Raw genomic sequence first — 27,261 nt, forward strand, 5'->3', positions numbered from 1 at the left:
TATTACCTTGTGTGATACGGGCTCTGCACATATCGTAGTCTACTATATCCTGTAAGATGGATATACTACGTTGCCTGCACTACAGGGGTTAAATATGGCCAGTGTGGTGATATTGTGGTACTTTGGTTTAGGATTTGTGATATGTGATCTGTCTAGAAGAGTGAATGCTGAGTATATAAACTACGTCGCGGTGAGCGCGCATTACTTCTGCTTTAGTGTTACAGCCCTGCTGATTTATATGGAGTTCCTTACTGATCTTCTTCTGAAGAGTTTCTTTCTACCGACAACCTCCTGCAATAATAACTCTTCACCTTTCTCCTACCTACTACCTCATTAACTCCTTACAACGACGACGACTTCTTCAACTTCTTCAGACAATAAACTCCAAACACATTCATCTCGATACTTATCATACCTATTAATACCAAGATCTAAACCTTTCCTCACTTCAATTGTAAGTGCCAACTTCACTTTCCACCTACAACAACGGCATCCCAATCATTTATCGCCCAAACACTAATGCTAACACTCTTCAGCAAAGTAATCATGTCCGGCTACGGAGATGACAATCAATCTGGTGGCTACGGCGATGATCAGCAGAGTTGTATGACCTATCAATTCTTCTAAGCACCTCGCTTTATCTTCTAACTTGTCGCAGGTTACGGAAGCCAAAATACTGTTACTCAATCTGGTGGTACGTCTTCTTCATTACTTCTTGCCTCAATATAAATCTTGCTCTTATGTCTTGAAGGTTATAAGGTTAACTTGCAAGATGCAGATTATGGCAGCACCAGCAGAGATAACACAAGCAGTGGTTTTGGTGATGATGACACTTCTGCTACTGATACGTATGGTAGCACAAGAAAGGATAATACAAGTACCGGTTTCAATGGTGATGACACTTCTTCTGGTGATGCATATGGCAGCAGGGGAGCAGACAATACAAGCAGCGGATTCGGTGATGATAATACCTCATCTAGCGATGCGTATGGCAGTGCTAGAAAAGATAATACAAGCAGTGGTTATGGTGATGATGACACCACATCTGGCGATGTATACGGCAGTACCAGAGAAGGTGACACGAGCAGCAGCTTCAACAATGACAATACATCCTCAGGTGATGCATTTAGCTCTAGCATTGGTGCCGGAGGCGACTCGTACAGTAATGACAAGATCGGTGGATTTGATGGGGTTAAGGCCAGCTCCACTGGATATGGTAATGATGTTACTGGTGACCGCAATATCCTGGGTGGATATGGAGGAGTAGAGAGTGATTCTCAGTGTTTGGGTGGAAATGATGATGATGACAATACATCTAGTGGTTATGGAGGCAATAAGTCTGGCTTAGGAGGAAGAAATGATGACGATGACACTTCTGGTGGTTATGGAAAGAAGGATTCGAGCTATGGTTGTGACGATACTACATCTAGTGGATATGTAAAGAAGGATTCAAGCTCAGGTGGCTATGGTGGTGATGATAACCACACCTCCAGTGGTTATAGAACAACAAAGTCTAGCTCTGGAGATTATGGCAAAAATGATGAGGCAACCTCGAGTGGATATGGTAGAGATAAACCCAGCTTTACTGGATTCGGAGACGATGACCAAGGTGGACAATTCTCAGGATTGCAAAAGGGTCTGGAAAAGGCCAAGCAATTGTTCTACAAGGATTGAACTATGAACAATGCATTGAAGGTGCGACCGTCATTTGATAGGAGAATCTTTTTCGACTTTCTAGGGTTTGGGCTGGCAATTAGTTGACTCATTATTGATTTGGAAAGCGATGATTTTTGAATGATCTCAATAATCTGGAACTATTACACAGGACACTGAGATATTGGGATACTGGGATGCGGAGATATTTGAGATGCGATGATTTTTGTTTTGAAGCTTTGCAGATTGCCTGGAACTATTGAATCGAATATTGAAACGCGGGGATCTTTGGGATACGATGAATTTCAGGAAATGATATTTTCTAAGGATCAATACTTACTCAATGAATTGTATCCTGACCAAATCCTTTCCAACTTTGATCGTGACGTGACCTGGCTATCCGATTTGAGAAGCTATTTTGTTGCTTCTATACCCCTCGAATCTTCGAATCATGGCTTTCGAGGGAACTGCCTTGGCTACCTCGGAGCGTCTTACAATTGGAACCATACTAATAATTAACGAAAAGTACTTCCTGTAAGTACTTTTTGCTCTCTTAGGGTAAGTTCCTACAGGACAACAACTATCACATGTACAGTTCTCACCCTATTTCAAAATATGTAACCTTAAGCATCCGTTCTGAGAAGATATCATGACGAAAATCTCCCATATGCATTCGAATTTCGGTTCCAGGAACATTTGCTTTCGATAATCAGATTATTCGAATTTCATACATGAAACCCTGTTGGCCGTGGTTCTAATTCCCATGGCATCCAGGACCAAAATCAGCATGCTAGGCATCGAATACTTAAACTTTCCATGACCAGTAAACATCTCAAGATATCTAGACGGGCAGTGTCTTTGTGTTGACCTCCTGGGATCTTGGCAGCATATGCATATATATTGCATGATGCATATAAGGAGCAAACAAAACTCAACTTTTAATTCATTCTTTCCTTTTTGGTATACTGTTTGTTTGCTTTCAATATTTTGATTTCAAAGCACTTTAATTCCGAAGGCCGAATACCTAACCCTATTCCTTCATTTTTTGAATATATACTCGCAGCTTAACTGCTTAGCTAGAGAATCAATCAATTCAATCTGATGCTCTTTCTGGTCTCAAGAAACCAAATAGATTATTGGCCTAAAGCGTCCTCGGATATGGTGATGGACAACAAATATAAATAGACAGCGAAAGTATTCTGATTCGACTTTGAAGTCGTTCAGCTATCTTACGAGGTTTGCTACGAAGATTCTTATCCAAGAAGACGCCTGGTCAATATCTGTAAGAAGCAATATGAAAGTCTTCTGCATTAACATTGACTGAAAGTCAATTCGAGGAATCACTTCACTTCGATCTTCTCTGCGAATAGAATGAAAGAACCAGTAACCATCCTGCCTACCGAGCATAGCAATTATTTCCTCCTGTGGGATTGCAAACAGGTCAGGGATGCTGTTAGAGCCGAAGATCTCTTTCGCCTTTACACCCAATACACCTGCCAGCCCACGGATCGAGGTCATCTTGCAGGTAGAGAGAAAGAATGGCATAGTACAGACTCAGATCACCATCTACTGGTCTGACTTTTTAAATCCGGCCCCAAACTTGACCAATACAATGTTCAATATGATTTCATCCCAATCAATACGATAGATATCGTCGATACTCGTTGGAAGATCAACCAAATTGTCCGTCTCCCAATAAAGAACGATATCCCATAGTAAAAGAGGAAGTGAGCCATATACATTATCGTCGACGGCAAGTTGAGGGTATCTTGAAATAAGGACTGAATATACATATACAAATAGATCGATAAAAACTTTATTTATATTCGCTTTCTCTATGCATTAAAGTAGCACAAATGGTAGATGTTTCGTTATAATATTGATACTTTTCCGTGATTCGATCCAGTATAGATCAAAGGCAGCCTTATCTTTCTTCATTATAGCTAAATCGGCTATATCAGACCTATATGCCCAAGACATCTCGCCTTCTCTCCAAATGGCAACGTGCTACATGATAATATTGGGACAAAGCCGCCTCACCTCTTTCACAGAAGCATCATAAGAAAAGCCGAAGCTACAAACAATATAATTGAATACGATTATTGCATTTCACTATTGAACTACCAATAGTTATAAGGCATCCAACTTCAACCGTACCATTTCGCACTGTGCATAGAAAGCATCATAATCGACAAATGCGATCACACATAAGGACGACTGTGATGAGTAGTTGCCAAGGCGACGGAGATCTCAGTACATGAATTGGGACCTGGGACCGTCCGTGGAAAGAGATCTCGAAGCTGCCGGAATGAGTGGCAGCGGAATAACGTTGACTGTAATCAAGAAGCCGGAAGCGACAGTTTCACATATTGCGAAAGTGAAACGTACGACAACCAAATGAACTATTGTTTGGTAACTTCACCGGCTGGACGACCTCTCCGCGAATATCATTTAGTTAGAGAGCTTTTAGAGGTACTACACGATACAATCCGAGGCCATAGGTCGCTACTAGAGGATGGAAAGATTCTTCATCGGGATATCTCCGAAAATAAAATCATCATCACCGAGCTCCCTGCTGAAGGTGACCCGAAAGGAAGACTAATTGACTTGGACTTGGCAAAAGAGCTGGACAGTATGCCGAGTGGGGCTCGTTACCGGACTAGCACAATGCAGTTTATGGCGATCGAGATTCTTCAAGGGAATGGTCATACATATCGGCATGATCTCGAGTCATTTTTTTTACGTCTTCGTATGGATGTGTATTCGATATAGCTACGAAGATACAGGCAGGCAAAAACCCAATAAGTTGGTGAGACCGAAGACCAATCTACTGCGAGGTTGGTGTACTAGAACATATACAGAAATTGCGAATACGAAGCAGGGCTATATAGGTAAATATCGATTTGAGAATATTATCGCGGAGTTTGCGCCGAAGTTCGAGAACCTCAAACTGTTGGCTCGCGAGCTCCGATCTGTTCTCTTTCCAATTAGGGATGGGGATATATTCACAGGAACGTTCCACGATAGCGATATAATGTACGATGGGATGATCAAGGCATTCAATAGCGCAATTTGCTCTATTCAGAATGAGGAACAGGTAAATGTATAGACGAAGGTACTGGGTATTAGTATTATGAGGCGTTTTTTGGGGAGGAAGGGGGAATTTGGACCTTTTTCTTTTTGGGCACAAAGGGTCTGGAGAAAACTGTACGATATAATGATACCAGGGATAATCTTATTGTATAATATACCAAGGATTAATACTACTGTACAGATAGGGAGGTAATCCCTCCTTATATATTAGTCAAAGGTATTATTCTATATATATATTGGACTATAGCAACAGAATAGCCGAAGAACTGGCCGATTAAGACTATAGAGAACAGATGGACGGACGATGAGATAGGTTTAAATTGGATTAAATACTTTAAGCAATATATAGTTGAGCATACAAAAGGCCCTTGGCGACTCTTGGTCCTCGACAGACATAGGAGCTATACTACAATCGCTTTTCAAAACTACTATACAGAGCACTGTATTAAAGTACTCTGTTTGCCTCCATATTCTTCTCATTTAGCTCAACCTGTAGATGTAGCCTGTTTTCAACTATTAAAGTAGGTATATAGGCTTCAGAACAGCTTTCCTATTAGCTATTATATCTAAGAATGCAAAAGCAGGATTAGAAGCTACAGGATTAGTTCCTTTTAATCCCCAAGAAGTCATTTCAAAGCTAGATATTCGACTACGAACACCGTCTCCTACTATCGCATCATATTGGGTTTCTTGAGACCAGAAAGAGCATCAGATTGAATTGATTGATTCTCTAGCTAAGCAGTTAAGCTGCGAGTATATATTCAAAAATGAAGGAATAAGGTTAGGTATTCGGCCTTCGGAATTAAAGTGCTTTGAAATCAAAATATTGAAAGCAAACAAACAGTATACCAAAAAGGAAAGAATGAATTAAAAGTTGAGTTTTGTTTGCTCCTTATATGCATCATGCAATATATATGCATATGCTGCCAAGATCCCAGGAGGTCAACACATCATCTCCTCCTTGGAGCTCCCAAACACCCCATAATCCAAAGGAAGCACTAACACAAACAAGCCTTGTTCGAGATCGAATTGAAAACCATCAAAGTAGTTCTCCTACACCTCTTTTCCGGTTGATTGAAGCTCTTGCTAAGGGTACTGAGAGATTAGCTCATAAAGTAGCTCTTTTAAAAACAGACAACTATCGATTACATAAGGCAAATAAGAGTCTAAGTAAACGTCGTAGAGCTCCTAAGATCGAAGTAAAACAGAATAGAACAATTACTATAGAAGAGGCTCTTGGATCACTAGCTGAGAAGGAGGTGGGTGCCCAGAATAAGGATAAACAGCCTGTTGAGGGGGGTGATCCCGAAAGGGAAGGTTCAACTCAACAATACTGTAGTTTATACCAGGAACCTGGGCATAATAAAAGAACTTGCCCAGAGCGTTTAATAGATCCAGCTTTACGTACTTCTATATAGTTTTATTTAATCTTAATCGTTGTTGTGGTTCAATTGAGAAAAAGGGGTGTAATATGGATAAAAAGTGGCTCGTTTGATGATATAGTCCGCTTAGTGATAAACCACGTTAAGCGAATTCTTCTTCTTGAGGTCCTCCACTCCCTTCAGAACATTCTTTCTCTGCCCATCATATTTCATCTCCCTCATCCACTCTTCCAAGCCCCTGATTCTACCCGGCAGCACTCTATCCAACAGCTCCTCATCTCTCGGCACAGACTTCCCCTCGCCCCAAAACCGCCACCAGGCGGAGAAATTTTCCTTCCAAGTCATACTAGCCTCGTCTCTTACTACATTTGGGCCGGCAACAAAGTTTGCAGGTGCATTTGGGTACGGCTCCGCGTGAGTGAGATATTCTTCCAGTGGAATGTATTCATGGATAGCGGGTTTGCCCGTTACGCGAGTGAATGTTTCCGCAATCTCTGCGAAGGAAACGTAGGCGGTTTCGACGCGGAGATCGAGAGCGGATGACTCAGTGGGATGCTCAAAGAGCCAGAGACTGTAGTGACCCATGTCTGAGAGGGCGATCAGGGGAATTTTGCCGGATTCTAGAAAGGAGTAAGTAAAAGCCATGAGTTAGCGTGCAGGCCAATATTTCGACGATAAAATCATCACAGAGAGAATGCGGCAATGGAAGGAGAAGAATCACATACTAGCAGGATTCCTCCAAACCCATACCCCATCTTCCCGCTCTTGCGGTAGAAACATTCCATCCATCAACATATCTGCATACGGCCCCGTCGTAATCAACGAAGTTAACATCCCTTCCTTTCTCTCCTCCTCATCTCTCTTCGCCATCGCCAAGATAAATTCCCCGACTCTCCCTTTTGCATCATTATGGCCCCAATGATACTGCTCATCCCATCCCGCATCCCTTACCGCATAATCCGTGGCAGCGTACACGTAATGCTTTACGCCTTCACTGCGCGCGATTTCGTATGCGCGAATTCCGTAGAACATCTCGTTTTTCTCGCCCAGTGTGAAGCCATCAGTGTTGACCCATGCGCCGTAGACTCCGTGGAAAGCGGCGTGCAGATCCTTTTGAGAATCCTGAGTCCCTTTGATTAGGGACACGTGCGGGAGGGAAGCGAGTTCTTGGGCGCGAGCTGAGGTGGGGTCGCGAGTCAGGACGCGAGCGGAGAAAGATGTGCTTGCGGAGATAGCTAGATATTAGGTTTAGTACTTGGACGATTCCAAGGGATAGGAGATGGATTGGCGATTGTTCACAGCGGGGTTCAATTGCGTACCTTTGACGACGGGAAATCCCTGGGCACCTGTACCGCCGATGACGAGGATTTCTTTGCGACTCATGATGTTATTTCTTGGATATAAGGATATGATACTTCAGAAATGAAGTTTGCTTTGTTTTGCAAGATGATGTTCTCTTTTTCAACTTCGTGCCTTCCCGTTCTTATATACTACACACCTTCCATCTTCACACATTTGCCTCGGTTCAGATTACTGATCTGGACTCGGAGTTCGGACATGCCTCAAATGCCAAAAGGCAATTTTCCATGAAGTCATAGTTCGAAATTCTAAATGGGCAGACAATCCTCTTCATGGTAACGTGGTTTATCATTAAGCGGACCATATCACCAAACGGGCCACTTTTTACCTCCTCTTGACTTAATCACTTCATTAATCAACTACCAATTATAGTAGAACCTAGGGAAGTGGCTTGAATCAAACAGGAAAGCTCCTAAAATCAGATTATAAGAAAATAAGTTAATTATTAGAAAGGATACTCTTCTAGTAGTAGTTGAAGAGAAGGGTATTGCTGAACCCAAAAATAAACGGCTTTTTGAAGTAAGTAGCAACTATCCAACTTACTTATACTATAACTTATAGAAGGAGCCTGAATATAATAAAAAAACTTAACTATAATATTCAATAGAGCTAGCTTTACTTATTCCTATATAGATTTATTAGATTTAAATCGTTGTTGTTATTTGATTGTATGATATAGGTGGAAAGTAGTCCGTTTGGTGATATGGTCCAGTTACTGATAAACCACGTTAAAGCATATCAACAACCTATTCGGACTTTTCAATTGCAGTGATCAGTGATCATATCAATAATTAGTCATCAACCGACCCCACGCGCCGAGGGGATCACTAATCAAACATGCGCCATGCTCCTAGATTGGTACTACAGTGCTGCGCCTTACCAGAAAGGCGAGCTTTGAATGAATTGAGTCTTACGGCTATCGATCTATGGATATATATGGCATAGTACAGTTTAGAACCAATTTTGACTTCGACGAACTCAAAAACTACTTGTGGCTTCTCGTACAAACTCATTTAGGGTGGTCTAGGCTGGTAGGCGAATCGTCAAACCTCTTTTAGTTCGAGGCTAGTAGTCGAAATATTCACGACATTTACCACGTCTACTTATTCCGCTTTCTCTTGTTCGACAATCATATATATCTCGTTGTCTATCGCTAAGTTTACAGCAAGACTTAATTCAAATTTTGGCTTCATCCCTTTTCACTGCATTATATACAGCCCTGAAGCAATTGCCAAACTTCAAGCTAGGCTGCGAAATGGGTACCTATGGGTGGGTTTTCGAGCTGGCCAACCTACCCATTTATCCAAGCAGGGGTGGTACATGCCATAAAGGGGCCCGTGATAGCTAATGGGTAGTAAATTTCCTCCTCAACAGAAAAAGATGTGTGATTGAAGGGTGGATGATATTATTGTGGGATGTTCTATGGACCTCACCCGAAATGGGCTTTTAAGTCCGAAGGCGCTGAGCTACTTTAGTAAGTAAACATAAGCCATGCTCCTACTTCGTCTTCAACCTACCCAATAGGTACCCATTAGTCATCATAACCACCCATGGGTGCCCCAACCCGGCGGGTACCCGACCTACCCGGTGGGTAGGTTCGCAGCTTATTCTAAGCAAAGTATACAGGCAGTTAGTTCTATATCACAAAGTACAATCCCTAGAAAAAGTACACAACGAGATACTTTACTGACGTATTTTGGTAGCATTCGCGTAATCTTTTGTGCAAATATGTCGCTAGAGGGTACAGGGACTTTCCAAACGGGAATTGTTGGTCGAGAGATATTTACAATGCTTATTTGTATTCTTTTCGGTGCGATGTTGAGGTATATATTTCACAAACTAGGGCTTTTGTGTACGGAAACAGAGGCTCGCCAAATGCGCTTAGAACTACTACGCGACCTTTTGGACGTCCCCCCCAGAGGACAGGACCAACAGAATACTGGACTTGTGCTTTTTTGTGGCTGCAGATGGCCTACTGCCCAAGGATCTTGAGGAAAACCATGAAGTTCTCTAGTATCTGAAAGTACGAATTAATCAACAACCTACTATTCCGCGGAAGGGACATACGAAGACGATAAGCTTAAAGATACGGAACAGAGACTTCAATATACGTTTGACACCGCATTTAAAGGAGAAAGATATCTTGAAAATGGGCTTGGTAGTTGTTATTCACCTAGTCGCTTCTAGTACGGTCCAAGTTGAGAATACTACCAGACAACGATTGAATTTCTGCTTTCACTTATATAGCTTATCAATTCGTCAGGGAAATATAACGTGTTCTTAATTCTACGATTTCTATCTTTGATCCTATGCTTCATATCCGTAGAGTAGGAAGAAGTCCATATACTCCTGGCCTGGAATGAATCGTAACTCAAGCTGGTTGGTTTTTTTCCGACTAGAGTACAACGAAGAGCTAGAACACTGCTCTTATTTTTCAAGACTATATAAAGCAACAGTTCCGCAAGAATTGCAATTCTTACGAATAACCTTTTAGTAGAATTATACCTATTTGGCTAGAAAATCTCTAGCTTCTACTTAAAGATTGCCTTAGGGGCTTTGCCCTACTACAAGCTTGTCTTACCAACTCAAGATTATTTCTATAGCCACAGATAACCTTACCGCTGAATCAGACACCTTTATTCCATCATTTTTCAAATAATCCTTTCACCACTTGCTAAAACCAGGCTCCAACCTCGCAAAGCAATACATCGGTCACTTTTTCGAAATTAACTAAAAATTCATTGAAAGATGTAGCTGATGGTTCTTATTGTTACCGTTTTTCTGATCGGCTTACTCTTGGGTATTCTGATTGGCAATAGTGCCTGGGCTGCTCTCCTTGTCGGAAGCAAAATACAGACCTCAATACTCCGTGAGCTTTTAGAAACCTCAGCAGATAAGAGATCCGACCGTATTTTGGACCTATGCTTCTTCCAACTGGCAAAAACAACTTGGTCTGAAGATGTTGACCATTTCCTCACGGATGAGGTGATAAATCATCTTGAGGCAAAAATCCATAATCCGGCGCCAATACCAAATCCCCGCGTGTTCTCTTTTATCCACTACGGCCTTCTAGGAAAATGCAAGCTAGATTATAGCATACCATCCATTGTTCACCCTATGGGTTACGACGAGGAAGTTATTAAAGTTATGCAACGGATACAAGAGCATAGGAAGAAAAGGGCGAATCAGCACATGGAGGTTGCCACATGTGGCGAACGATCGGGCAACACTTCCAACTACGATGATGAGCTCTGGGCACGAAAGGACGCTAAGAAACTTGGAGATGTTGAGAAAGGCTTGGGTTCTCTACCGTCATCCTAAATCTTCAATGACGAGCCAGTATGAAAGTCTTGAGCTGTATCTCTAGGAAGATTTCGTCCGTTGGAACCTATTGCATAAGGAATGATAGGAATAATCACTGTTGCAGAGTTACGCTTTGTTTGAATTTAGGAGATTCACACTGTTTTGTGGTACTAGAATTCTAAAAGGAAATAGTAAAGAATTCAAGAGCTGTAATAGTTGGTAATTTGAACCTTCAAGTTAAATTAACTACGGAAGCTCGAGCCTGAAGCTTGCTGTGACTTGATATGATCCTACAAGAGTCCCCCGTGCCGCCATCGTTAGAGTCCTTATGCCTATGTTTCAAATCGCAGACACATCTACAAATTTTTCCTCTCATTATTCACTCCTCTAAACCGATCGTGCCCATCTTTCTTCCTCCTAGATATTTGTGGAATGACCTCGAAAGGAGACATTTTCGGAGTCTCTATAGTAGGAGGAGATCGTCGTGAGAGGAGGAGGTCTTCATGGACGGAGAAGAATATCTGCATGGTAGAAGAAGAAGGTCAGCGAATGTGAAGAATGCGGTAAACATGTCAACATACATCAGAGATCCGAGTAATGAATTGCATTCGCTTTATGTTGAAAGTCGCCTAGAGGGCACTGTCCTCTAGTTTTTCCCGCCTGTCTGCAGTGTACTACTGTGCTGAAGATAAAGTCTTGAATAGGCGCTATGTAAGCATAGGTTATTTCATATCAAGGAAGATAGTAAAACTGTATCGTATGCTGAAGAAGTCAGGAAAAGACCAGTTCTCCAGAAAAGAATTGTCCCTCAAGAAAGATTATTCTTAAAAGAAAGAGTAGTTCTTGAAGAAAGATTAGTTCTTGAAGAAAGATTAGTCCTCAAGGAAAGACTAATTCTCAGAGAAAGATTAATTCTTGAAATGAGATTAATCTTCCTAGTAGACTAGTATATAAAGAGAGATATGATATAGAGGGAGACTAGTATACAGAAAGAGATATCTATTTTGAAAAGACTGGTACACGGAGAGAGACTAATACGCGAAGGAAGACTAGAATGTGGAGAGAGATTATGATATGGAGAGAGACTAGTACGTAGAGGGAGACTAGTATATAAAGGGAGACTAGGATACGGAGGGAGACTAGTACACGGAAAGAGGGATAATATTTTGAAAAGACTAATATATAGAGAGAGACTAGTATACAGAAGGAGACTAGTATACGGAAGGAGACTAGGATACGGAGGGAGACTAGGATACGGAGGGAGACTAGGATACGGTGGGAGACTAGGATACGGTGGGAGACTAGTATGCAGAAAGAGGATGTATTTTGAAAAGATTAATATACAGAGAGAGAATAGTACACGGAAAGAGATTAGTCCTTAAAGAAAGACTAATTCTTGGAAAAAGACTATTTTTAGAAAAAGATCAATTATCTAAAAGATAATAAAAGAAAAGCTTATTAAAAAGAACTACTCTTAAATAAGATTCATTCTTATATCTAATTAGATTATTCCTATATAGAATAGAGATAAATAAAAGATTGGTTCTAAAGAGTATACTAGCTGAATAAGCTATCTCTTTATCTGCTGAATAAATATAGTAGTACTGGAGACGAGAGTGATATAAGGAAGCAATATAAGAAAGAAAAAACGAAAAAAAAGAAAGTCAACCCTCAGACCGAAGGGCAGGCTTTGGCACTCCACTTAGTAAAGGCCAAAGCTCCCTCGCCTATGCCTAGGGTCTATCTCACAGGGTTAAGGCAATTGGCAGGCGTGAAGCGATTAAACCGCGTAACAGCCGCAGTACAAGTAGCAAAGTGGTCTGGAGTCTTGAGCTTCCCACAGCAGCGCTGAAGTTCAGCATCCTCATGGTGGAAGCATTTATGGTACGCCGCAAAGTCTTCATGTCCAGAGCGTGCGGCGAATAGGCGGCCAAGTAGGGGTCGTGGGAAAGACAGCCCCTTAGGCAGTCGTGTAGAGAGTACGCGCAGGCTCATCGGTTTGCAGGTTGTTTACCTCCTTGAGAAATGACGGGACGTCCAAAGAGACGGAGCCGGGTTGGGAATCGGCCTGCGCGCGTCAGTGGCACGTCAATCCGAAAGTGTCCTTCTACGCTTGCATTATCCATGAAGTGGCGGGTCCAGCACGCGGGGCGTACGGGCAGCTCGTCCGAGACGGCTCGAGGCTCTGTCTGTAGTAGGCCGCCTGTAACTGGATCGACGAGGTTGTCCAGCGTGCGGATTGGTTTGGTTACTGGTCCCACATGATGAACATGGCCTACTTCTCTTGCCGTTCAACTATGGCCGAGCCGATGGCCGTGGCAATGTCCTGGCTGCGCGTCATAATTAAGGCAGCCTGTGCCGGCATATACGCCATAATCACGAATCCGGTGGCAGTAGGCTATATGTCCTTCACGGCTTTGTCTTTCATAATGTAGCATATCTTCTGCCGGAGTACGTAAGGGTCTTCGTCCGGGTGGGGTGCTCTTTGGGGATACGTATTATGCCCTGGCCCACAAAGGCGCTGAAGATCTTTCTTAGGCTCGCGGCCCATTGGGGTGCGGCGCTCTCGATGCCCCTAAGGAAATGGGCCTATACTATTGATCCTCATGTGATATATAGTAGACTTCTTTCGATAGATTTCTACTGGTAGATATCTAGTGCTACAAGCCTTCCGGAAACCGGACTATTGAAGCAAACTTTATACCAGTAGAAATCTTTTCGTGCAAATTATTTACGAAATCTGGGAAATCTGGGGTGATTTAGTTTGATAGAATTATACCAGTAGAAATCTTCTAGTTGAAGTCTTCTAGTCGTACTTTATTATGATATCGAAACACGGAATTCGTATATTGCGTTGTAGCTCGAGGGGAAAGGGTAGAGAAAATGCGAGTGCGGGGTACCGTTTCTCGATCCCGGGGTTTGATTAATGGCGGCTCGGTAGAATTCTATTTTGAGCAAGACCTATCATGTGATATTTGTTGGTAGTGGTAGATTTCTCTTGATCGGTTTCTACCAGTAGAACGTCAAGAAGAGAGGTACAAATTCCCAGGGGGGTTTGAGCACGAGAGTTTTACTACTAGAACTCTTGTACAAGATTAATGCTGGAACGGTTTTCAGTATAGCGATTTTGGTCTTAGATCTTTTCTTATTTAATTCGATTTGCTGTACTTTATGTTCTTAAGGTATATCAAATAAACTTCTTTACTATCGCTTTAATTATATCCTCTTCACTATGATCGACAAACCAAAGCGAAAATCTGAACGATTAAACAGGCGAAAAGTCACCCTACTTAACAAAGCATATGAGATATCGAAATTTTGTGAAGTGGATGTGGCGTTGATTTTACGTATCCGCAAAACTGGCCAGTATATCACTTATACTTCAACTGATCTTGAATCATGGCCACCTACCAAAGAGCAGATCGTAAGTTATCAGTTGCTTCAAAAATCCAACGATATTAACAAAACCATAGCAATTGTCGTATCCGCTTCCAATAAACTTACTTTCAAAGGATATTGAAGCTCAAGTTAAGAAAACATCGACCTGTGGTTCGAATACTGCATAGATCTTGATATCATGATGAAAGGTTTTGTTGGAAGGATATATTTACCATTTATCACATGACTACGAATTCACCACGTGTCAGTCACGTGTCACTAGTCAGAATTGTGTATATGTACGACCGGCTGCGATATCGAGAAAAGATAAGGTTAGATTTGATTGTTTTTCGTTTTATTATAGGTAAAAATCCTATAACCAATCAAAAAGGAAATTTGGAAACCACTGGTTCCTACTGCTCCCCTCGATTTAAATCGGTGGGACGAGTGGGACCACGTGACCTCCTAATTAGTCATGTGATGCGGGGCTTAGTCATAACTGAGTACCGCCGTAACATTAAGATAATATTATCTTCAAAACATAATCTCTTTATAATATAATTAAGATAATATCAAAATTTCAAATTAACATGGTTTATCAGCGAGTCGCCACTTTTTCAATATCTTTTATCATTCAATTTCAAGACGCGATATTTCAACGAATTATTATGGAAATACAATCAAAAGAGGCCAGAATAATCTTAGCTATTGAAGCTATTCAAAAATCAAAAAATCTTACAGTTGAAAAGGCTGCGAAAATCTACAAAGTCCCTCGAACTACATTACGAGATAGAATAAGCGATCGAATTCACAGAATGGAAACTCGAGTAAATAATCTTAATTTGATTGAAAAAGAAGAAGAGGTACTTATTCAGTATATTATCGATATAGATGAAAGAGGATTTGCATCTAAGTTAAATGATATAAAAGATATGGCGAATTATATTCTCGAATCAAGAGGTGCGAAGAGAATTGGAAAGATCTGGGCTCATCGATTTGTAAAGTGTTATACAAAATTAAAGATGTGTTTTAATTGTATTTATGATTTTCAAAGAGCTCTTTATGAAGATCTCAAGCTTATTAAAGAGTGGTTTGGATTGGTATCGAATATATAGGCGAAATATAGTATTCAAGATTGCGATTTCTATAACTTCGACGAAACCGGCTTTATGATAGGTATAATATGCTCTGGAATAATTGTAACTAGTTCTAAATGAAATGGTAGAAGCAATGCAATACAATTAGGCAATCGAGAATGGGCTACGGCAATTATATGTGGTAATAGAGAGGGTGAAACTATACCTCCATTTCTGATAGTTCAAGGACAAGTTCATCTTTCCAATTAGTATACCGAAACCGATTTTCCTATGGATTGGGCTATTAAACCTACTTCTAATGGATGGACGAATAATGAGACAGATTTAGAATAGTTAAAGCACTTCAATAAATATACTAATCAATGAAGAAAGGGCAAATATTGAATATTAATATTGGATAGGTATGAGAGTTATGGATCGATACCTTTCCAATCATATTGCAAGTCAAATGACATTATATGTGTAAAGTTACTATTGTATTCAAGTTATTTAACTCAACTATTTGATATTGGATGTTTTAGTGCACTTAAATGTTTATATAGTTGTCAAATTGATGAGTTTATCAAGATATATATCAGTTATATTTCTAAAATTGAATTCTTTATAATTTTCAAAGCTGCATATCAACAATCGATTACAATTCAGAATATGAAAGCTGATTTTCGAGAAATAGGACTAATATCATTTGATCCTCAAGCTGTGCTTTCGAAATTAGATATTCGAATTCGCACACCTACCCCTCCATCGATCCTTTTGGAATCTATCAACTCTTGGGTCTCTCAAACACCTCATAATCCAATTGAAGCTCTTTTACAATCAACTTTAGTGAAATCTCGAATTGTTCGATATCAATCAAACTCTCCTACACCTATATTCGAAACTGTAGTTGCATTAGCTAAAGGTACAAAACGATTAGCTTATGAGAATACACTCTTAAATGCAGAGATTTGTATGCTTCGGAAAGCAAATGAGGCATTAAGCAAACGTCGATATATTAAAAAAACTCAATTACGTCAAGGAGGAGTACTTACTGGTCAGGAAGCTACAGATATAATATCACAACAAGAGGTGGATATTCAGATTCGATTCGACGAGCGTCAAAATAGGGGAAATTCCAATAGGGAATCATCTACTAATCGATACTGTAATAAATGTGGAAAGACTGGTCATAATTCAAGAACTTGTTCTAATAATATAATAGACCCTAGATTATTAGATTCTTAATAGTTTAAATCAATTGATTCAATAATTGTTGATTAAAATAAGTTTAAAGTGGTTGAATAAGTGAAAAAGTGGCGGCTCGCTGATAAACCACGTTAGTTGATCAATAATTGTTGAATTATTAATATTTAAAAATTAAATATTATTGTAGCTGTACGATTTTTGACGTGGCCGGAATAGGGGGGTGGCTAGGATGTAGGGTAGGGGATTTACGAATCCGAAACTGCAACACACACTTCCGCGTATACACTTCCTGAAAAGGGAATTTGGATACGTTCTTGGCACCATCCGCAAAATCCACAATAAAACAACTCACGGCATTGAGTTTTTTTTTGAAGGGGAGATGCCAAATTTAACAATGACGGTCCGTTTTTGTTTGGATGAAAGTGGGACGGACTCGTTCTAAAGAGGTAGAGTTGAACGTTGTTGGCATGTACGGCCTAATTATATGGTTCTCGATTTTCTTGTCCAATTAGGTCTATTTTGCAGAGTGGTGAATAAACGATTTAGTAGCGTTCCATTTGGGCAGTCTAGTGGCTTGTATTAGTATATATACTTCTCAATTCCTTCCTCTTCTCCGTCTTCTTTCTCATACTATTCATCCATCACCACGCATCATTCAAGATGTTGCCCTCTCACCCATCCCATCTCATTGCCGTCACTCTCTCACTCCTGCCAACCATCATACTCGCCACCAATTTCAATTCCACCCAAACATGCAAAATCACACCTGCAGACGCCTACTGGCCTTCCTCCGCCGATTGGACAGCATTAAACACATCCATCTCCGGAGCCCTCATAAAAACTCTCCCGCCAGCCTCTTCTTGCTACACGGGAAACCCATTTAACTCAACCCAAAACTGTTCTTCCGTCCAAACCAACTGGGTTCTCGCTTCATGGCAAGCCAATACACCAGAAGGAATCGATTATCCCATCTATGCCAATAATTCCTGTCTCCCTACCGAAGCAACTGGGTATCAAGCTGGTAAGGGCTGTGAGGTAGGTGGTTCTCCGGTTTATGTTGTAAATGCCACTACCGAGGATCAAATCGCTACAGCGATGAAATGGGCTACGGAAAGAAATATTCGAATTGTGATCAAAGGAACTGGTCACGATATGAGTGGAAGGTTTGATCCCCCATCCCTTGATTTTGCCAACCCTACAAGGAAGAAAATTAAAAGCAAGCGGAAAAGAAAGAAAATAGCTAACCAAAAACCAAACTCGCAGATCAAGCGGCGCCAACTCCCTCTCAATCTGGACTCAAAATTTCCTCAAACGAGAATTCAATTCTTCTTGGCGCATCCCCGGCTCCAATTCTACAGCCGATGTCCTCATTGCCGGGAGCGGAAACAATTTAGAACTTATTTACAACGCCGCTCATGAGGCTGGGAAATCAATCGTGGGAGGCGATGCCAAAACTGTCGGCCTAGGCGGGTATCTCCAAGGAGGTGGCCACGGTCCCCTCTCAAGCCAATACGGACTCGGCGCTGATCAAATCCACCAAGCTACCGTTATTACACCCTCGGGCGAAATCTTGACCGCGAATGCAGAGCAGAATCCTGATCTTCTCTGGGCCATTCGAGGAGGCGGTCCCGGTACATATGGCGTCGTGACTGAATACGTTTTACAAGCACATCCTGCAGTCGCTAGTATCTCATCTGTAAATCTCGAGGCAATTCCTCTCGGTTCCGAGAACGATACTGCCGCTGCAACAGCAGCTTGGAATGCACTCGCAATCCTCTTTCAAAACCTCCCTGATCTAATGGACGCCGGTCTCGCAGGCGCCATGATTGCCGCTACTGGCTCCGTCGCGAAAGCTTTTTCCGGTTCAGAATCCACACCCCCTGGTGTATACTTCTCACAAGCATTCTACGGATACAACATCAGTATCTCTGAAATGACCACTCTCATCTCCCCTTTAATTGAGAAAATGAAAGATGTATCTAATGGATCACTTTCTATCAATTACACAATCACAGATGTATACCCTAGTTACCTCGACTTTTTCTACGCCAATGATCCCGGCGAAGATCCAGCTGGTCAGATTTCTCTCCTTTCTACTCGTTTATTGGGACGTGCGCATCTTTCTGATCTCCCAATGGAAACACTAGCTGCATATTTGCAACGCGCTTTAGCATCTCAGAGCGGGAGTGGAAGTGAAATGATAGTCGGGTTACAAGGAGGACCTGGTCCGGCTCATGTTCCGGAAAATATGCGTGGTTCGCTGAACCCAGTTTGGAGAGAGGCATATTTACATGTTATTACACTTGGTGCAACACTTGATGATACTTTGACACCTAAGGAAACACTTGCAAATGCAGCAGAATGGATGGAGGAGAATAGAGAAGCGTTATGGAGAGAATGGGCTCCAGATATGGGTGCATATATTAATGAGGCGAATCCTTTTGATACCGAGTGGAAACATGATTTCTTTGGTACAAGCTATGATCGATTGGCGGAAATTAAGAAGAAATATGATCCTACTGGGAGTTTATATATATTGTCGGGTGTAAGAAGTGATGAGTGGGATTATGATCTTGATACAGGGAAATTGTGTCGGGTTTGAGAGGAGTTTGTTTTGTTGGAGGAGAGAAAAATAATGTTCTTTTTACGGTTGACATTTTGCAAATAATATTGCCTAAAGGAAGCCAAGGAATAGGTTCGACTATATTATCTTTAGTACTATTGTTTAAAGAAAGTATATATAAACTAGATAGCTTTGAATGAGTATTCTTTACTTTTCAATGGGTATGAACAATGTATTCTAGTTTTTATTGTCGGCTTGTCGACACCAAAACCTTGTACGTGAGGTTTACCTGGTTGTTACGACGGGCTACACAACTACCAAGACACGTGATCACAAATGATCAGTAGTGATCATTAAGGATCACTAAGGATCACGATATAGGTGATCACTGGTGATCATGAAGGATCACCAGTGATCATAGAAGCATGAAGGACTATATAATCAAGATGGATTTCCTTTGTATAGAGCTTCGTGCTCAAGATCAATCATTTAGTATACTCTACTATTAGTTACGAATTGCATTATTGTCATTACTTTAAGTCCCTGCTTGACGCCTAGTTATAAACCACCTCGAGAGCCTGGAGCACTTCCACGTGATCTAGACGGCAAACCTCGTAACACTGGTGTAGGTCAGAGAAAATGAGAAACTCGCTTAAGTGAAGCTCGATCCTGACAAGCTGATTGGTCTAAAATACCCCGGCAGAAAATTTAACAAAAAGTTTGGCATAAGCCTCGAAACCTCAGGCATATCTGACTTGGAACTTTTTAACTCATTCAACTCAAGTTATAATAATAATAATAAAATATATTTAATAAATTTAATTGGTATTTTTAATATATAAAATTATCTTTATTTGTTCACTTGAATAAAGATTTATTATTTTTATTAAAATAAAAATGATTTTTGAATTTTAATTTTTTAAAAATTTAATTAATCATAATGTTAAAAGGAATAGAAGTTACCGGTACTAATCACGTGTCGTGATTAGTAATACGGTTACCTAAACAGGCTAGATTAGACGAACCATAAGCAGGCATATTGGTCCCCTTAGAGGATACTAAGAGGAGATTAATATGCCTACACACGTAGTAATATAGTCAATATAGAGGCCTCTTCCACCCAATCTTTTAATACATAATTTGTAATTTGATTATCTTTATAATAATTTTATTTATATTTCATATACTTGAAATACAAATACCAATACAAATATAATACTTGAAGATTTATAAATGTTACGAGGTTTGCCGTCTAGATCACGTGGAAGTGCTCTAGGCTCTCGAAGTAGGTTTATAACTAGGCGTCAAGCAGGGACTTGAAGTAATGACAATAATGATATGCAATTCGTAACTAATAGTAGAGTATACTAAATGATTGATCTTGAGCACGAAGCTCTATACAAAAGAAATCCATCTTGATTATATAGTCCTTCGTGCCTATGGTTAACTAGGAATCGTCGTTCCTGGGAACGAGCGTTCCTGGTTGTTCCTAGGAACGTTCGTTCCTCACCGTTCCATCACATGTTTTATGGTCATGTGACATACTAATCGTTTTGGACGTAACAATAAAATATATAAATATATAAACTGTTAAAAGGAATAGAAGTTACCGGTACTAATCACGTGTCGTGATTAGTAATACGGTTACCTAAACAGGCTAGATTAGACGAACCATAAGCAGGCATATTGGTCCCCTCCGAGGATACCAAGAGGAGATTAATATGCCTACAGACGTAGTAATATAGTCAATATAGAGGCCTCTTCCACCCAATCTTTCAATATAAACAAATAATCAAAATCAAAAACCACACTCTGATTTCAAAAATTTCAAAATGACAATTATGATTTTAAATCTGATAAATATTATAATCAAACAAACAAATAAATAATTAAATAAAAATTCTTTCTCTTTTTTTTTATTCTAATCATTAATCAATTCATCATTCTTATATTTTAAACCTAAACTCTAGGGGGTACAAAAAGAGAAAATAAATAAAATAACACCTCCTCCTCCTCATCCCCCATCCAACATTTAACCTTTAGATAAAAAAAAGAAAAAAGAAAAAAAAAAGAGAAAAACAAACGCCAGTCCAGTCCAGATGCGCCTTAACCTTAACCTTAACTGTAACTAAACTTCTCTATAATATTTCTTATTCATGCATAAGCTGATCACGATTCACGATTCGCTAGTGAAAAAGCCTACCTCCCTGCCTGCCTGTCTGTCTGCCCGCCTGCTCCAAAAAACAAACACAAATCAACATTTCAACAGCTCAGTTCAATTCAAACAAAGAATTCAAATCAATCCTTCTTTCCATTCTTAATACCACCTACTGCGCTTCCCCTCCCTCTTAGCGCCCCTTCCAGATCTTCTCTTCCTGAGCTTCCGGTTCCGGTTCCGCTTCTACTTAGTGAAGTATTTCTCAATCTACCAGGAGAAAGTTCAAATCCCCTTCCATCATCACTCCCAGTCCCATCCAATAACTCAATAAGATCCCCCGACCCATTCATTGATGTTCCACCTCCATTCGACGGTGTCCCCGGTGCTTTAACAGCTAATCGTCTAACCCAACCTTCAATAGCTGCTGCAGCATTTTCCAATCCAATTCCAGAGCCCCCCATATTACTGGGCGTGACCGATCCGCTTCTTGCAGGACTGTATGAGTCTTCAGCAATACTTGCAAGTTCGTCTCTAAATCCAAAAGGGACTGTTTCGGAATCTAGGATTGAAGATGAAGGTAAAGAATCGATAGTTATTCCGGGCATATGTTTCCTTGCCCATGTATTTAAAGGATCTTGTCCAGGTCCTGGAGTTGTGACACTCTTTCCTAATGTTCCTACGCCACCAGGTCCTCGAAGCCATCCTAGTCGATCAGCAGCTTCACTTACACTTTCACGGTGGCGACGATTAGCCGAACCAATTGGAGGGAAATAGCTCCCGCTTGTTGGTTGAGACGGTCGAGGTCCTAAATTACTCGTCCTTCGAGAATTTGTACTTGCAGGACTGCTAACTGATTCGCCCGAAGTCGTTTGAGATATACGTGGAAGATCAAAAGATCCACGAGGGGTAGATGTGATGGAATTTGTATTTTGACTCTTTCTCCGTCGAGGTGGAAAGTAGCCCAAAGTCCTCCTCGGCATGCGTGCAATTTCGACTGGTTTAGAATTTGGAGAGGAATCAAAACGAACCCATCGTACATGCTCCCATAGTTTTTCGTCCGACCGCTCTATTGATGTCTCCGATCTCGGTGGCCATACTTCTGGCGCATCTTCCAAACTTGGTGTTGGAGCAAGTAAATCAATCCCTTGACTCAAATCTTGAGATGGATCACAAGGGCGTCCTTTAATTGCACAAGCGTCTACTGGTAGTACAACCACTTGTCGAGTTTGTATGGAGTCATTTGGCCAAAATCTATTGGCCTTTCTAAACACCATAGGCTGACAATTATATCGTAATATCACCCCGGCCAATGTATCATCTTTCTGCACATGGTGTATATAGACCAGTGCATCACCCTCATCGTCTGGTGTTCTACTCGTACTCTCGTCAATAGACGTTCTCCTTTTGTAATTCCCATTTATGTCAATCGATCCGTTTAAATCCGAGTGGTCTTCAAGAACTCTCGTCATTTTTTGTGTTCGTAAAGCTGCATCTCTTTCCGATTGACTGCCCGCGCCAATAACAGCCTCATTCCTCTTCTTTTGTTCCGCAGGTCCCCATGCACCGTGAGGTAACTCAAACAGCTTCTTTACAGAACTACCTTTCCTCCTCGCTTTAAGCCTATCCAAACTTGGTGTCCTTTGCGAACTACTTTCGCCTTCATCGGTGACTAGATCTCCTAGATCCCCAAGCACCGAACTCGCAAGCCCTTGTAATGTACTCCAAGAATTCGACCACCCACTACCCCATGCTCCAGCATTTCCCGCTCGGAATTTCTGGTCTCCTCTCCCTATAGCAGACCCCCCTAGAGCACTCTCCGCAGATTGTGTATCATTGTCGTTTACTCTCCTCGAAGGATGTCTTGAGGGAATTGGGCTTACCCCTCTAGTACTTCCACCAGGACTACTTCTCCTGCTTGAAGTACTGACCAATTCTTGTTCCGTACTGATCAATCTCCTATTTCTCGGTCGTATAGTCGAGGAAGTAGCTGCACTGGAATCGCCGAATCGTGTTTCGTTATCACTGTATAATCGCGATTGATTCGAGATTATCGCGGCTGTTCGTGACGATTGTGACATGGTTGTTTCGCGGGCCGTCCGCACCGGACACTTGAGTTCATGGGAGCATTCGTTGTTTTTGTTTGAATTTCTTTGCGATCATTCGATTGCTATATCTTGAATTATACCAGAATCAGTCGTGTTAGTTATGAATGTATATTTGGCTTCCCTGAAGAGTTGGTTCGCAGGGAACGGACGTTCCAGATTATAGTAAGTTTGGGCTACCGTGTTCGTCATCGTAATAGTAATATTTCTAGTGTACATTTGTCGAAACATATGGCACGTGGAGAACCCGCAACTTAATTAAAGATACCCACTACAGAGAACTCCCCGAAATTGATTGCAACTGATGATTACTTATGTTTTGATTACTTGGGAGGCATATGCGTTTTTTATGTGAGCTACAGCTACCTAATCAAGGAATGTGTCTTTGTGCTTCCGAGACATTCACTTCGATAAGTTTCATATCATGTCCATTATGTGGATCTCAAATGCTTATAATACAGTGGCATGAGCTACACCTACACGCTTCATGACTTTTTTTTAGTTACTCGGGCAAAATGATCAAAAACTCCATCAAGCAAGCCTTAGTCAGCCCACAAGCAACGAAGGGGGTTGATTTCCTTTCCATAAGATCAAGCTAATGGGACATCACCATTCATACCTGTCAAATCCCCATTAATTCCAAAGAATTGAAACCTGGATACCACCAAATTAGTATGCTAACCGGTAGTTACACGGTTTGGTCGACTCACCAATCCTCTACGTTCAAGGTTGTAGGAACAGCCTGCGCAGAACTATTACTCCAGGTATCACTAGGACTTTGGCCTTGAGGCTCATGCATTGTCTGTTCAAAGCCTTGCTGCCAAATATTTTGGTTCATGCCATAATTGGGAACTCCAGATGGAAGCATATTGCCTCCTTGGGTAGGACTACTACTCATTCCAGGCTGGCCTCGTTGCATGCGTTGAGGCAGTTGATTTGATTGATTCTGATTCGAAATTGGCTGTTGGGGTGCACCGAGATTGGGCATGAGGTTCGGATCAAGATTGGGATGGCTTGGCGGGGAGAATTGGATATTATTTAGACCAGGGCCACCTTCAGGGAACAATTGATCTGGTTGAAAGTTCTCCCAGAGAGATTGCGATATGTTTGGGGAGTTTCTAGTAACGAGATAGAGATCTGGGGGTGTGGCCGGAACGGAATATGAGGGGTTGAATGGTGTAGCTGGACGTGTCTGAGGGCGAGAACTAGAGCCTCCCATGAATGTGTCTCGATTCTGTCTTTGATTGGGCGATGTAATGGGCGGTGCAGGCATCGAGGAGGAATTAAATCCTTGACTAGGTGTTTGTGGTCTGGACCGCTCATACGATTCCTGTGGTGCTGGTCCACTGCTTACACCGAAGTCCAGTGACATATCGTCATATTTTCTCTTCAGGCCGTCATTTTTGGCCTGGTTGAGGCCATCGCTAATGCCTTGCGCCATGCGTTTATGCCGTTTCCCAGCAGCTTTCTGAAGGCGCTCCTCGAGAACCTTATTTCCCAAGATGGACTCAAACAGTGTGTAGACCATCTTAGCTACGAGCCAAACTCTCGATACATTCTTCAAGCCATTCATACATACGCGCATTCGCTCTTGGGTAGCTGCGACGATGGAAGGTACTGAGGATCGCATTTGATAAACATGCATGATCAAGGCAGAAAATAGACTGTAAACGATGAATGCTGGGCAGTATCGAAGCTCATCATGTGCTGATAGATTCTCGATGATGGAGGTAATCATACCTGCGGCTTGAAATGCGATAGTCCGAGACGGATATACGTTTTCCTCATAACCACCCCTCTGTGTAGTAGCGGGTGGCATATGTGCTCGGTGTAATAAGCATAGTGTTGTGTAGTAATTTGAATGTAGCAAAGCTGCCCAGAATTGATGTCGAGGCATTTCCCAATATACCTCCTTAGGACAGTGAGAAAGCCAGTCTGCCAAGGCCATATCACTGTGGGTAAGGTCAATCGCATTTTGCCGTCGAGCTTTTGAAGCCACGCTGTATTGTTGTGAGAGAACCAACCCCATGATTTCGCAAAGCTTAACATATTGAAGAAAAAATTGGACATGGATCGGCTCTTGGGGAAATTCGGCTGGCTGATCATTCTCATCCTCGATAAAATCATCCTCACTGACCATCTCCACGTCGGAATCATCAGTATTGATATGCACGGGGCGGCCTAGAGCGACGGCAACAGATCGGTCACGGGTAAACAATGTCCACCAAATCCTCTTCCAAAGCCTCTTGTCAGCTTTGCTGAGTGCAGAACCTTCAACGCTCCTATGCATGCCCGAACCTTGTGCTACAATAGTCGCCACCCTGCTCCAATAAAACACGTTCTTCGTCACATCTTCCGGTCCTTCCCAATACCATCCCATCAGAACCAAAGCCTGTACAATTGTAACCCTGTCATCCTCATAGTTCGCGTCGTATAGGGCTTTAGCGCGCTTGTAAAATGTCAAGGCAGCAGGGGTTGTTGATCCATTGGCATCCATTAACTGAGGATTTGTGCAGACCCTGGATCCAGCCAGAAGGATAGCCTGCAGTAACAAAAGTGAAGGTGGGTTTTTGGCATCTCGATAGTGTCTCATAAATCTGTTCCGATTGATTACAGGCACAATTGGGGCAACCCACTTGAAATATGCATCAACCAATTCATCACAGAGAGATCTAGGAGGAAGTAAAAATGCTCCCCGTTGATGTAGGATATCGATTTCCACGTTATCCAATTCCGTCAACCTCGCCCTGGATCCCCTAATATTTTCCGGTAAAGGATAATGCACAACGTCCGCGTTGCCATGTCGATCATGTACGAGTAATGTCAAATTCGATGATTCTCCCAGATATGCCACTCTTCCTGCCTCTTTTATGGGCGCTCTGGTGAATTTAGGCTTCATGAATTGGGCGTAAGTAGTTTCGTCATTCTCCCGCTGGCGGGCTTGAGCTTCCGTGAGAGAAGTCGAAGGTGTTCCATCTTGAGTGTTATAGGTGATAGTAGTCCTAGGAGTTTGGGTATTCGGGGAATCAACTTGAGGTGACCGTTCGTCGACTGTCTCTCCTCGGTCGCTACCCTCGTCAGCTGCAAGTCCTACAGAAGCCCGAGGTAAATTGTACCTATCAGAATCTTTGGCTTTGCCATTTGTTTTCTTGCGTTTCGGCGTTGGAATCTTGCATTCTATCGAGAATGCGACGCAGTTTGTGCAAGGCACGCCTAGACTCGCAGCATCACATCGTACCTATCACCCCCATTAATATATCCTCTAGAAGCTGCATGACACTGCAGCCGCGCAATAGGTTTGCGTAACCTTACCTTCCTAGCATGGCATGTCTGCGAATTGTTGTTAGCAATTATTCGTCAATATCCATTTAATCCTCCACAATCACAATCTGCTCCTCGGACCGAGGCATCAAAATATCGATGGATAAGAAATGGGCAGATATCTACATACTTGGCAAGCTCGTGAAGCTCGTTGTCTTCATCCCGAAAAATGTCAGCGCATTTATATACCGGACAATAATTCCATCCTACCTTCTAAATGAAGCATGGCCCGGAAGCTGTGAACTCGGTGCAGCATTTGAGCCAGCAGGAGCTTGACTACTCATTTGCGGTGCTGGTGCAGAGTATTGATTAGATGCACCATCTGCAGACATTTCGTTTGAGGCCATAGCAGCCATAATTTCCCGACGCTCTTGTCATGCAATTGAATGATATAATGGAAATCCCTGGTGATAAGTCGTCGGATTGATTTGTGTACTGAGTGTCGGTGGGAAGTTGGTTGTCGCGAGGTTGATAAATTTGGGCCTCTCGGTACAGCTATTTTTACGTTTTCGGGACTTGAATTAGGTACGACTGCGAGAAATTGGTGGTCATGTGGGGTAAAGATGAATGATTTTAAGGTACGGAGTACTGAATTGATCAGATCATTGATCATTGATTGATTGATCTGCGGCTATGTATGAATCCGTTTGCGCTGAAATACGTTCAA

At 41.7% G+C, this 27,261-nt stretch overlaps 11 protein-coding genes across 11 annotated transcripts; 7 read left to right on the top strand and 4 right to left on the bottom strand.

Annotated features, from left to right (window-relative positions):
• Positions 1-94: 94 nt before the first annotated feature.
• Positions 95-1,674, top strand: SS1G_07571 (predicted protein; the record flags this gene model as incomplete). The annotated part of the gene is made up of 4 exons (XM_001590897.1): positions 95-171; positions 537-604; positions 659-694; positions 779-1,674. 4 exons carry the CDS (start codon positions 95-97, stop codon positions 1,672-1,674), a joined length of 1,077 nt encoding a protein of 358 aa, XP_001590947.1.
• A 2,376-nt stretch (positions 1,675-4,050) lies between these two features.
• On the top strand, positions 4,051-4,425 carry SS1G_07572 (hypothetical protein; the record flags this gene model as incomplete). Its single annotated transcript, XM_001590898.1, has 1 exon — positions 4,051-4,425. The coding sequence occupies one exon, from the start codon at positions 4,051-4,053 to the stop codon at positions 4,423-4,425; it is 375 nt and encodes a 124-aa protein (XP_001590948.1).
• Positions 4,426-6,254: 1,829 nt separating this feature from the next.
• SS1G_07573 (hypothetical protein) lies at positions 6,255-7,511 on the bottom strand (the record flags this gene model as incomplete). The annotated part of the gene is made up of 3 exons (XM_001590899.1): positions 6,255-6,748; positions 6,854-7,363; positions 7,448-7,511. 3 exons carry the CDS (start codon positions 7,509-7,511, stop codon positions 6,255-6,257), a joined length of 1,068 nt encoding a protein of 355 aa, XP_001590949.1.
• A 595-nt stretch (positions 7,512-8,106) lies between these two features.
• On the bottom strand, positions 8,107-8,500 carry SS1G_07574 (predicted protein; the record flags this gene model as incomplete). The annotated part of the gene is made up of 2 exons (XM_001590900.1): positions 8,107-8,112; positions 8,402-8,500. The coding sequence occupies 2 exons, from the start codon at positions 8,498-8,500 to the stop codon at positions 8,107-8,109; spliced, it is 105 nt and encodes a 34-aa protein (XP_001590950.1).
• Positions 8,501-10,244: 1,744 nt separating this feature from the next.
• SS1G_07575 (predicted protein) lies at positions 10,245-10,808 on the top strand (the record flags this gene model as incomplete). The annotated part of the gene is made up of 1 exon (XM_001590901.1): positions 10,245-10,808. The coding sequence occupies one exon, from the start codon at positions 10,245-10,247 to the stop codon at positions 10,806-10,808; it is 564 nt and encodes a 187-aa protein (XP_001590951.1).
• Positions 10,809-11,222: 414 nt separating this feature from the next.
• On the top strand, positions 11,223-12,642 carry SS1G_07576 (predicted protein; the record flags this gene model as incomplete). Its single annotated transcript, XM_001590902.1, has 4 exons — positions 11,223-11,341; positions 11,844-11,878; positions 11,988-12,111; positions 12,390-12,642. The coding sequence occupies 4 exons, from the start codon at positions 11,223-11,225 to the stop codon at positions 12,640-12,642; spliced, it is 531 nt and encodes a 176-aa protein (XP_001590952.1).
• A 1,380-nt stretch (positions 12,643-14,022) lies between these two features.
• Positions 14,023-14,356, top strand: SS1G_07577 (predicted protein; the record flags this gene model as incomplete). Its single annotated transcript, XM_001590903.1, has 2 exons — positions 14,023-14,214; positions 14,264-14,356. The coding sequence occupies 2 exons, from the start codon at positions 14,023-14,025 to the stop codon at positions 14,354-14,356; spliced, it is 285 nt and encodes a 94-aa protein (XP_001590953.1).
• A 402-nt stretch (positions 14,357-14,758) lies between these two features.
• On the top strand, positions 14,759-15,283 carry SS1G_07578 (hypothetical protein; the record flags this gene model as incomplete). The annotated part of the gene is made up of 1 exon (XM_001590904.1): positions 14,759-15,283. One exon carries the CDS (start codon positions 14,759-14,761, stop codon positions 15,281-15,283), a length of 525 nt encoding a protein of 174 aa, XP_001590954.1.
• A 1,827-nt stretch (positions 15,284-17,110) lies between these two features.
• SS1G_07579 (hypothetical protein) lies at positions 17,111-19,052 on the top strand (the record flags this gene model as incomplete). Its single annotated transcript, XM_001590905.1, has 2 exons — positions 17,111-17,613; positions 17,714-19,052. 2 exons carry the CDS (start codon positions 17,111-17,113, stop codon positions 19,050-19,052), a joined length of 1,842 nt encoding a protein of 613 aa, XP_001590955.1.
• A 2,259-nt stretch (positions 19,053-21,311) lies between these two features.
• SS1G_07580 (hypothetical protein) lies at positions 21,312-23,249 on the bottom strand (the record flags this gene model as incomplete). The annotated part of the gene is made up of 1 exon (XM_001590906.1): positions 21,312-23,249. One exon carries the CDS (start codon positions 23,247-23,249, stop codon positions 21,312-21,314), a length of 1,938 nt encoding a protein of 645 aa, XP_001590956.1.
• Positions 23,250-23,863: 614 nt separating this feature from the next.
• On the bottom strand, positions 23,864-26,950 carry SS1G_07581 (hypothetical protein; the record flags this gene model as incomplete). Its single annotated transcript, XM_001590907.1, has 3 exons — positions 23,864-23,927; positions 23,984-26,341; positions 26,805-26,950. 3 exons carry the CDS (start codon positions 26,948-26,950, stop codon positions 23,864-23,866), a joined length of 2,568 nt encoding a protein of 855 aa, XP_001590957.1.
• Positions 26,951-27,261: the final 311 nt, after the last annotated feature.

This window comes from Sclerotinia sclerotiorum, genomic scaffold, assembly GCF_000146945.2.
Source record: "Sclerotinia sclerotiorum 1980 UF-70 scaffold_10 genomic scaffold, whole genome shotgun sequence".
Taxonomy (NCBI): Eukaryota; Fungi; Ascomycota; class Leotiomycetes; order Helotiales; family Sclerotiniaceae; genus Sclerotinia; species Sclerotinia sclerotiorum.